A 12,125-nucleotide genomic window follows, 5' to 3' on the forward strand; every position below is an offset into this window, starting at 1 on the left:
ATTTAGCTATTTTTCAGAGGTAATTTAATTAAAAACAAATTAGAAAAAAAAATAGTTTAATTCATACTTTCTTCTTTTACTTTTCGAACACCAGCTCTGATCACTGGATAACGCCGATTCCGACATGCATTGGGAGGGAACTGCTATAAGTAAGAGGAGTAATATTAACCTTATGTGCTTGAAACCGCGCGCGTATAAAATATAATTTTTTGCCTCGATACAGCTAAGTTAACAGCGATATATTTAGCGTTTTGTCGCAGTCTGTGTTAGCGTTCGCAGAGCTAGCCGATTACGTAATAATCAAATGCCCCGTATCGGCCCGATAACTAAGCCTTTACGCGCTTACACGATAGACGACCGGCATCAGCGTCAGCAGTTTGTGGGGCAACGTCAGCGGTTTGTGGGGCAGCGGAAGCAGTGAGTATCACCGTTACCGCCCACTTCTTCAGTTTTCAGACTTTGCTTGGTTTGTATTGAAACCCAGTGCTTTGCTCTAATGTTTCGGCTGTTGCCGGAACGTCCCTAGCACTACTACTACTATGTCCGTCGAAAACTATCATCTAGCTATTGCCTAAAATAATATCGATACGGTTGATCATAATTCTTGATAGCTATCCCTGGTTAATACAAGCAGCACGACCGCTGTTGCTGCTCGCAGCGCTGTAGTTATTTGAAAATAAGAGTAAAGCCCTTTACAAAGACAAGGCGAATGCCTTCATAGATCTAGGGGGGTCGCCTTGGGGGCGGCTGCCCCGACATTGCCATGGTGTCCACGTTCCATTGTTACCGACAGCGGTCTCTGGTAAGAACGAACCGACCAGTTCTTATCTGTTTGATGCTGTTTGTGCACGCATAAATGTATGAGTTGGCTATACTACAACCAGGACGAATCTGGCGCCACTGCTGCCGCTGATGTTGGTGCCTCGGCTATGCCAATTCAATTGGCGCTGTCCATTTGCCCGTACCATGTGGGCCAGGCTGGTAGTTTGCACCAGCCCCAACAGCAGCTACTGACGTTCCTGATGCGATCCATCGACAACATAGTGCGCCTACGGTGCCCTTGAACTTGATCTAAAAAACTTTCCCTCGAATACATCCGTTACATCACCTAGACAACAACAGCGGCACCAGAGCTACCATAGCGACTGCCGCCCCCTCCAGCGCCAGAAGCAGTAGACAATTTCTTAAGCAGTTTCAATCATGTCCGACTTTTTGGGTCTTAAATGTTAAGTGACATTATAGAGACTAAATGTTACTGACCAACAGCTCCACGCCGGGATACACACACAGACACACGCCGGATATGTCTATCTAACGCATGTTGGTGAAAATATGCACTAAATGCAATAAGATGGTGGCATTTGTGGTAATAGTAGAAACCTTTCACTCTAGAAGTTGGACGAAGGTGACTTCGCCAGAGGTGGTGAAGCTTTAGAAGCAGCACCAGCAGCTGCCGTTAGCGAGAAAGTAACCGTCGCAGCAGAATAAGTCGATGTCATAGAAGAAAACGGAAAGGGCTAAGTGTTGTTTATCGATCCCATGCTATACCAGCTACCGATTGTCTTGTTGCCGTTCATTTATGAGCGTGGCTACCCCCCACGTCGCAAATTGTATGTCTTTGTTCTGGATAGCTAGATATATAAAGCGGCAACAAAGTTCACTTCAAAAGCAGACCACTTCCCGAGCTTGCGCTCACTCAGTTGGAGACAGCAATATGAACGGACTAGCAACGATCTTCATGTTGACGCTCGCGACTGGAGCAATACAGTATGCTGAAAGCAAGAAGCTGCTCAAGTTGGCTGCGGCTGCTGCGATTATCCGTGGCGGACCCATTATTCCAATTCCAGTTCGTTACCCAGTTCATGTGCCCCACTCGAAAACGGTTAAGGTGCCAATTCGTCACCCGGTGCCTATAAAAGTACCCGTATCCCGTTATTCGCACTCCGTTGAAAAGGTCCGCTTTCCTGTGCACAGTCACTCCGTTTTAGAGAAGCACGTTCCGGTATACGTGCCAGCTCATATTCATAGCCAGTCTCATTCTGAATCGATCGGACATTTCGACCATGATGATGAACACGGGTGGGATCTAAACGAACATGAGCATGAAAATTATGGAGGACACATCAGTTACGCTGGACATGACTGGTAGACAGCCCAGAACGAAGTTAAGTTTCGTTATAGCCTAAATTGAAGTTACATCTAAACTCAGCTACCAAAAACTTTTCTTCCCTAAAAAAGCTCGATAGGTGCGCGATATGGACGACTGTAATTGGTCATCCTCTTAATATGCAGAGCGGATATCATCACGTCATCGTACTGTCATCACGTCTTTAGTGAACAGTGAGTTCGACGTTTCGTCTAGACCACTCTTTCTTCTACCAGCTATTTGCAAAAAATCCTCAGCGGGCTGGTACCACAGCTGATCGATTCTCTAAACTTTCTCTATGTCGCGTCCAATTGTAAATATTATGTGTGCTCTCTCTACTACCAAAACCCCATTCTCCTGTACGCAATAAGCACGTGATATACCAACCAATCGTTATTTATGCGCAAGTGTGTAAATATGGTTAAATGTAATTTATGCTAAGTAAAAATACTCCTTAATAAATCGTGTCATGCTCTTTTATCAATTTAGTAGTGCCTTTATTATTGCAACAAAGAACGACGCCTTATCCTACCGATAGCAAAGCATGGTCGTGGGGACATCAGGTCATGCGCTTCTCTGCGAAGAATTACTGGAAACTCGAAAACTGCTACTGATTCGGGCTTCATTGGCAGATGCTACGTATCTGCGCGCATTTTCCCACTAAATTATTTTTATTAGTAGATTATTCATCATAAAAGCACAATTCCTCTACAAAAAAGTCGAATTGTTAGGACGTAATAGGCCGTACGTTCCGCGTTCTGTTTTGGGGTACCCTCTGGAAGCTATAGTGCGTCTGAGAATCAATTGGCAGTTTGGCCTTCTGTACAAGCAGTACAACCAAATAGGCAAAAATAAACAGCAGCCCTCCAGGAACCAGCAGAATCGCTGCGTGCAAGTCATTCTGACTAGACAGCATAGAAAGTCCACCAAGACATAGCACGCTAGCCAATATTATAGTGATTCCAATACATATTCTGTAGAAGTTAATGGCCACCACACCTTCGGCCGGGGGTGTACTCAATCTTTTCCATATACTTTCACTCATACGAACTTCGTTGTGAAACCGGCGTAGTGACGATCTTATTCGACAGTAGGTCAATCGTAGCGCGTATAATCCATTGGCCGAGAGAATGGGAGCCAGTCACCCATTGTAGCGCAAAAACTCTGCTAAATTTAGATTCTAAATTTACCTGCTTCTTAGGTCTGTTACATCATGCTTAGAGAGAAACATTATGCCGAACTGTGTGTAGAGAAACTTGGACCCAAGGGGATTCAGTTGGCCAATGGAGTGGACAGTTATGATAAGCGGACGATGGAAATCCAAAATTAATTTTATTTGTTAAAGCTTTAGATTGAAAAAAAATAGTGTTATCTTGTACGACGGTATTCGCTTGGATGGAAGCAAGCCTCAAGTCCAGTGGCAATTCATGTCTTTGTGTCAACTATTCTATTTACATATGCCTTATGTGTCGTTGCTTTCTCTTGAAGTTTGTTTGCTAAATGCATATGTCAATAGGCAATGGCACATATAGGCCCAACAACACGGACGTAGTTCTCTATCGTTCTGGTGGACCATCTGAGCAGGACAATTTCATCGTTAAATAGCTTCAAATGATATAAAGGCGTCGACATACTCTCTAATCAAAATTTTACCTCCAGCTAGAATAAGAATAATTTCGAAAGTTCGAAGGCAGAAGGCATAAGAAGCAGGTATTTTTGACAGTAAGTCGCTTGAGACCCGGTTGTTTATTGTTAAAACAGCTATATTTCATATTACGAAGCTTTGCGATCCTATAAGAAGAAAGGAAGTCATCGTCAAAGTAAATCTAAAAGTCCTATGTTCCATTTGCATTTTGTTACCTAGTGATTTACCTCTGTGGGTATGTGTTCTGTAAAAAAGTTTTTTTCTGTAACTATTTTGAATATGTTTATTTTTCGACACAACCTCTAAATAGCAAGCATACAAGAATGCCAGATGATTTTTCCATCTACACGTATAATTTATTAATGAAGTCCTTTCTTCATTTACTACACTTCTGGGAACGTTCTACGTATCAATTTGAGACTATGCTATCCAAGATTGTCTTGGCGGTCTACAGTTTGTATATTGTTGCGTAATGCAAAAAAAAAAAGAAGAAAAGATAGGCTCTTTCTGAAACCAGGCCCATGTTTGGGCGAATTGTGCTGCGGTTTCGAATTGATCAGTTGACGGTATTCCTTGGCAAGGTTCCAACAATTAGCTATTAATTAAATAAACATAAATACTTCGATTTCTGTACACGATTATCTAGCAGCTAAGTTAGCAGTAAGCTAAAGAAACTAAATTAGTATAAGCTAATGAACACTATTAGAAAAATGAACATTAAAGCTGATTCGTTCTTTGAAGTTAAAGGCTCTGTCAATTCATTCATATTTAATTACGCTAAGGACTGAAGATGATTTTAAGGCTACAGCGAAAAAAAAGTTTCATATGAGAAAAATCACAGAAAGTGATAGTCATATGCAGAGCGATAGTAGTCCTGGAGAAAAAAACTTTAATGTAATGGCTTCACAAGTTCCTTTCATGCTAAAGACAACAGCCAGCTGCACTATTGGTTTGCGTTTTAAAAAAAAAATATTTAAACTGAGCGGTACGTAATCATGTAAATGGCGGACTAACGAACCGACTCTATGCTACGTGTACGTGGAGCACCAGCGTTGATAGTTCCTAGTAATGTAAGAAACGGCCTACTTGGCCAGTTCTATATCCTTTATTAATAGTGAATCCCACCAGAGCCACGTACCTCCATTATATATGTGATAATCAAGAAAAGGTGGAAAAGACAACGAGTGTTTCACGGATAACGAGAATGAAATAGAAAACCTGTAAATCAACGATCATCACGTTTTGACAAGTACATATTGCAGACGGCTGCATGCAACATCTCCAACGAACGACGCCTACGACAAAGTATAGTAATTACTCGAAATACGTACAATTATCAGGTATATCTGCCGCAGCGATATAATTGACAGCGTAACGTTTTAATTAGTGCAGTAGAATATTTGTCTAGAGCAGGGCGCGCAATACAAAAGAAAATGATCGGGGATTGCCAGTGTTGAGTGGCTCTGGGGGGTCACGTTACTTCGATCTATATCTAGGACAATGTCCTATTCATACGCGCCCTACGCAAAAGAAACGTATCTCTTACACCCTGTGTGCACTACAAGCATTTCGTTTATGTCGTATTTTTCAGCGAATTAAGCGGCTTGTACATAGATGCTTTTCGACTTTTATATACGTTGATTTGTGAGTCTGGCGCACATATTTTACACTTTTCAGCTATCGTTTAGTAAGTGTTAGGTTATGCCTTCGTGTATATGCGTGTGTAAAAGATCAGTCTGGTTCAGTTTGTATCAGACTTTTTGCAAATATGACTGATATATGAAAAGTATATAAACTTCGGACCGAACATAACTACGGTAAACACTATACGATTTTCCATTACACGAGAGACTGCTTATTTTGCATTAGCGGAGAACAACAATTCATTTTATTACTCGCATGACAAACAAACGTTCCTAACACCTTGAGAAGAGGAAAAGCTAATGGCTTGAGATGATTTTTTTTCGGAAGCTGAAAGTGGACAGAAAATGATCGAGTTCCTTTAATTAATTACACACTTTGTATTGAATAGACTCGACGATATTCTGAACTTCTGGGGCCCAGTCGCGATACGATTATTATGATCAAAAGCTTAAGATATTAGCTCATATCTAATGATAACGGCGAGCGTCAGTGCGCCATGTACTGAAATAAAGACAGGAGTTCTCTATGAAAAAATATCCACTGGGGCCTATTGTCGGATATGAGTGGTCGCGCAATTGTCGACTCCGATTTTTTCGCACCCTGAAGCTCCAGCAGTCGCTTAGTGCCTGGCATTGAAGAAACGTGTCCTTTGACGTATAATATTCCGTCTGTATGCCCTAAACCGCCTGCCCGGATATCGAGAGTAATATTCTCATGTGTTTATATTATCTCGTCCGTTGCAACGAGTGAACATCCCAGTTACAGTTTCGTCCAAGACGAGACTCTCACTAAGTACTATAGTTTCGTTGGTCACAACGCTATTGATACTACTTCGGACGCAGTAGTTGCGTGATCAATTTCTACTGTTTTCGGAAGACAGGGCGAAAACAAGGATTTCTCTAGCTGGTCAGCTGCCTGCTATATAACAAATAATAATATCTGTAAGTAGGCATATGGTTCAGCCTTTTGATAGTTTCAGCGCGTACTGATATAAACTCTTCTATTACCCAGCGGGGAAGAAACGGAGTGTAACTTAAGAGAGGATTGCTTGGCCTACACGTATGTTGAAGCCGAAATCTGGTTACCGGCCCAGTGTAGGTATGAAGATCTATAGTAGAAAAAAGCGGTGATATAATTTAAAAAAATGGTCTTTATAAAATAATTTAAAAAAATATATCAAATATAAGATAGTTCAAGAAAAAAACATGTTGAGTAAGCATAAATGCTGTTGAATGACATTTTTCCCAGCTGCCTAATAAGTATTGTGAAGGGTAAAGCAGAACCCTTTGTTCTAAACGATAGTGTGTCACTTAGAATTAATTTTTCCTTAGCGATTGACAATTATGGTAAATGGAGTTCAATTTGTTTGCATAGTGCAGACCTTCAAAACAAAGGCAGCAGCACTGCCCTCTATTGAATAAGATAATGATCTTATGTATACAGCGACTACCGCACGTGGACTTGGTAAATCACTTAAGTTCTAACAAGTTTTACATAAAAATTACCTGGCATGTCAGTTATAAACGAAACATTTTTTTAAACATGGCTTGCCATCCGAAATACTCAAGGAAACACACGACGTTTATGAAGTATACATGGCAAGAATGTTGTCAACGTTGCAGCATGTCTAGTCCCGAAATACTGCGTACCTGAACAGATGGCAACGATCCACATGTTCTGCTAACTTTAAGTTCTAATTAGTAGATTGCACTATTAGTTTTGACAAATGGTTTTCACCGTCGTAGTTGGAAAAGCCTTCAAGGCCGCCAATGGTCCTCAGTGTTATCAGAGGTGACTTTATCGATAGCTAATTAAAAGAATCTATAATAATCAGCTACATATTGTAATTATCGAGCCTGTAAGTTGTTAAATATACGATTCTAGATCGTCTATCCTGTTTTTGAGTGGAAGCGTGTTTTAAAAGAAGATGCCAGTATTCGACTGAAAATACGAAGTGCCCGACGAAACATTTTCTGTAACATACCTCACTTCACCCTCATCCCGACGTCTCAGTAAGATGATGTCACAGGACAGCGTTGAAGAGATACGCTGAGAAGGAGGGCAAGAGAAAAATGACTCCCTGGGTGGAACCGATCATCCGGCGTTTGCAATGGAAAGACAAAGAAGTCCAAGCGTTTCACTTCTGTTGATGATCACCTCACCATTTCTGGATAGACGGCGTTATCTTTGGGAAAATCGGTCGGTGCATGATACGTTAGCTCAGACGCACAAACCGCGTGAGACGGCGATGCACTAATTGAAGTAGAGGTATTCAAGAGAGCCCCAGTAAGGTGCCTTTGGACGGAGAGTTAGCGCATTTTTGTACGACGAAAGAACCGGCATAACGATAGGAAGTTTAGGATGCAAGCTTCATTTAATCTCGTACAGGTTATGTGCGGTGCTCTATTGTTGTTGCATCCAGCCAGAGCCAAATCAATCGTTAACTATCTTCAAGCTAAGGTTTCTTCAGAATGGAATGAAGATCTTGAACCTGTAATTGAATCGATCACTGGTAGAATTCAAAAGATGCTTCTTTCAACTGGCGCAGATATCGTATACGACGAGACTTTGTCATTCGAATGTCTTCGAAGTCTTGTAAGAATCGCGACGGGCCTCCGAGATCGAAAAGTGTGGGCGTTGAAATGTAAGTCTGAGCCTTTTTTTTAATCAGTTGTTACAGTAAGCCGGCTATCTGCTTAATTATAGCAAGGCATTTGGTTTTAAGGCATATTATATAGTCAGATAGGTCTATTCTCGGGGATTTCGCGTGCGTTTTGCTCAGCGCAGACTGGAGCTACGATTAGGATTTGCTAATCAATGCAGTGCTCGACAAATGCTAGATTTATCTGCTATACAATAACTAAATTAGCTAGACTCTAGGTAAGTTTCACTGCTAGACGCAACTGTAATAAGCAAATATTCTAGTTGATTCGGACTTTCAAGACAATTGACTTCTTTTTTTCGGATTGTGTTAACGATTCCCGCTACAAAATTGGGTAAATTTAATCATAAAGCGCGAAGCTTTCCCTAGATTTTAGACAACGGACTGTCTTATATATCGTTATCTATGGCTTTCGGTACTCCCAAACCGAAATAGCGTTGAAATAAAAAGACAAATGGAAATTTTCGTATCAAATGTATCTTCTAAATCGACGGGGCTTAAACAACCCTAAATAAGGCCTCCTATGAGTTTTGCTTAAGGAGCGATTGATTTTTAGTCTGATCCGCGCGGATATTTATTGCCCGAGCCATTTTTGCTATTAAACACATGATGACTAGCTTGAAAATTAGGTCTTTAGGAGAGAAATCTTTGAGGTAGCACGTTATATACGCGACACAATTACAATAGATTCCATTGGTTGTGTCCGGTTCTCAATAACCCGTGTTGTGTCTTCGTCTCATCGAACCTACCTAGTGCAACTATTCTTCAATAAAGGACAGTTCAAATAGATGAGGTTTCTCCCCACTCTGCCACGTTAATCATACGTTATTACTGAATTACTGATGAAGATTATATAAAAATGTATGCCAGCTAGTTTTATTCTTTACATTACTTTTTTGTTTTCGGGAACTAAATGGTTCCTTGAACATATGCATATTTTAAAATTAAATAAATAAAATTAAAATAAAATTACTCTCTAAATATTAATATCGTAATAGTGAGATGGCTAACGACATATTACTATGTAGCTTTTCGGTGAAACTTTGCAAAAAAAAATTGAGTTTCGTATGGCAATCTCGCTCTGTTCTACAGCCGTTTGCTAACTATTATTACCTAATGAATCTTCGAGTGGGAGCGAATAAAAATAATCAGTTATCTTGAAAAATACGATTATTGTACCACCATTGAAAACTCCACCAAACGAAATCACCGCTCAGAGGCTTAATTGAGTGGATGATATAAATGACTGATTTACAATGATCCTGTCAATTTAGCGCTTGATGTAATCACCTGAGCAACATTTTCTGGGAAACATCTGGGAACTACATTTGTTATCTCCAAATAATTCAAAGCCAAATTGGGGTATCGAACGAAGCTGTGAGAAATTTGGGTAATGTGTTGGAATAAATTTTCCGCCTTGCTCAAATGAGATACAGCCTATTTTTTTTCTATTACGACTATATAGTCGACAGGCAAAGTAGGAACAATAATTCCTCTACATATGTAGAGCTCAATGCATAGTCCAAACTATTCTATTAACTTGCATTTTACCGTTTGCGAAGATGTCAGATTTAATCAGCTCTATACATATGTTCTGCAACAATGTCCGTTAGGCCGACCTAAATGTTATAGATACTACCTGTCCTCGAACTTGAGGGGTGGCATTTTATCATTACATCGGGATCCAGATTCTTTGAAGCTTCTGGCCGCGAAGCTATCTGGATTCGAAATACCGCGCGACCTTCATCTTAAATTTTTCTTCGTTTTGACTGAGAAAGGTTGGGAAGTATCCGAGTATTTTTCAGTTACCATATTCGGCTGTGATAAGTCAATGGTCAACAGATCAACAAGTAACACTCACAGCGCCATGGCGTCCAGTGAACGTTTCTTTAGTTCTCATTCGATGTTATCCTCTTGCAAGCCCTTTTTCAGAGAACAGAAAATATTGTTATCACCGTAGAAAATATTGTCATCATCGGTAGGTGATCCAATCGCTTCCTATTATCTATCCCGCTGCAGTAGCAATACTAAAGCAGTGACTTCCCTCATTCTGATCATTACAGTCCTTGATTCAAACGGAGCTTTCACCATCAACAAAATCGATGGAAGCGTCGCCTCAATCGGAGGATACGACGAATGTCTCTCAATTAGAGTACCTCAGATAGACCAGACAAACAAGGTAAAATGGGTCGATCATTTCATCATCAGGAAAAATCCTTTAAATCGGATCATTAGTTTTCGTATTTCTCCAAGTTCTAATAAAAAAAAAAAAAAATCAGGTATTTTGTTTTAAATTATCAGCCAGCGTGAGTGTTACTAGCACAATGTCAACGGATAGATGTGTTGAAATGATGTGTAATCAAAAAAAAATCCTTAAACTACAACACTGCACTGGTGCCAGTATATTCGACACGAAAAATTACAATACCTTTTTTCTACACACTAATAGAGCTCTAACTTCTTATTGCAGTTAGATTTCGCCGGGAAGTATTGCTCAGTCTCAGTTCACGTCGATCGCCAACCGATGTTGTACAGGCTACTTCCAGAAATTGCTGTTCAGGAGCCGATACTTCTGGTACGTAAAACACAAAATTTCGTACCACACTAAATTTTCCGTAATTTACTAAATGGAAAGACCAACGTCAAGGAAATAGTACGAAAAAAGGATACGAAGTAGTTTGTATTCAATGCATTTTGCAAGGTAACGGTGTCCTAGTTTTGCGTACTTTTCTAATCTCAAGTCGGCCAGTATATTTCGAGACTATCAACGAGTCCCGATGCTTTAGTGTACACAAACAGGTCCCATTCCCGCTTGCAACATGCAAAAGTTAATACCGCTCGTTCGTATAAAACTGCGAGGCCATATTGAAACTGCAGCGAAAATAAGATCGTTGTAATTTTTTCCCGTTTTGCTTTCTTCTTATTGGAGTGGTGCTTATTTATCACATTAGTAATACATTGGCATACGTATTCTATTCTGAAGATGTTACCGATCGACAAAAAGCTACGTTCCACACCCGCGAAAGTTCGTACTTCCATACAGGCATAGAACTAATAACTTATTTGGCAATTTTTGCATGTTGTTTTCTCGTTGAGAACGGCTGAAGCGTACTTTTAACGGCGATACTACCCTGCGATGATATTATTTGTACATAATGAGAACAGAGGCCCGTGCAGTCATTGGATTTGTAATGAGCCGAAGGACAGATTTGGCTAGATATGGTACTGATGGCCATTCACGCTTCTATCTCTTGAAAGCGCTAGAAAGCCTGTTTTCCGTACTTTGAATATTTGAAGGTTATTCGTGACATAGTAGAAGTATATATGGAAGTCGTTTTGTCCATAGCATCGTTCTCTGCTCTGCATCGAAGACGATACTTTGTGATTATTGGGAGATATTACTCGTACTACCGAATCGGCGCATTTCCGATGACCTTAAACCAATAGAAGCCCTAGCATAAATGGGATTTTCCAATCGGTCAGACGAGCCATTCCATGAATCTTATCTGTGATTGTTATTTCGGTGGTAATTTGTTGCATTACGCAATTACGAAGCGATTGCGTCATTAACGACCAGTGCGTGGCACCATGCATTACTTTAATGCGGATTTTAGCACAGTTAAAGGTTCAGAAGGGTTTCACACCAGAATAATGTAATCTGCATGATTCATAACAAGCCGGCAGGGGTCATATCTTACGATAAACACGGAACACAGCCTTATAAAATCTACAATGAGCAAGGAAAATAGCAGGGCATTGGCCTACATGGAAGTTGGTCGTTTTAGTATTGTAATTGTCTACTGCCCTCTGTAAAGGTTGACCCCTTCTACCTGCAGTCTCTATAATTTCAAGCTGCAAGCTGTTTTAAATGGGAACCATAACCCAAGCGAGGTACATATGTTCGTTACGAACCTGTGCCCAGATTTTCTGGGTGCAGCTCTCTCCCAGCAATACATCATATTCGAATTGCCAATGACTGTTGACTATGATAGATAACATTTGTGAGGTCCTGTTCGGAAAACTAGAGA

General features: G+C 40.4%; 1 protein-coding gene across 11 annotated transcripts in view; it reads left to right on the plus strand.

Annotated features, from left to right (window-relative positions):
* LOC111259893 (nose resistant to fluoxetine protein 6) overlaps nucleotides 1-12,125 on the plus strand; it is a 27,614-nt gene that overhangs the window by 7,916 nt on the left and 7,573 nt on the right. For 2 of the 11 annotated variants that reach the window (XM_022832249.2, XM_022832251.2), the window contains exons 1-3: nucleotides 7,574-8,079; nucleotides 10,161-10,276; nucleotides 10,568-10,672. In XM_022832249.2, the coding sequence (XP_022687984.1) occupies nucleotides 7,797-8,079; nucleotides 10,161-10,276; nucleotides 10,568-10,672 (504 nt within the window). In that variant the 5' untranslated portion in view covers nucleotides 7,574-7,796. Of the gene's footprint in view, nucleotides 1-7,571; nucleotides 8,080-10,160; nucleotides 10,277-10,567; nucleotides 10,673-12,125 lie in introns of those variants that run through there. The other 9 variants (XM_022832254.2, XM_022832256.2, XM_022832255.2 and 6 more) reach the window with 6 other exon arrangements.

The sequence above is a fragment of the Varroa jacobsoni genome, unplaced genomic scaffold (genome assembly GCF_002532875.2).
Source record: "Varroa jacobsoni isolate VJ856 unplaced genomic scaffold, vjacob_1.0 scaffold_379, whole genome shotgun sequence".
Classification (NCBI taxonomy): Eukaryota; Metazoa; Arthropoda; class Arachnida; order Mesostigmata; family Varroidae; genus Varroa; species Varroa jacobsoni.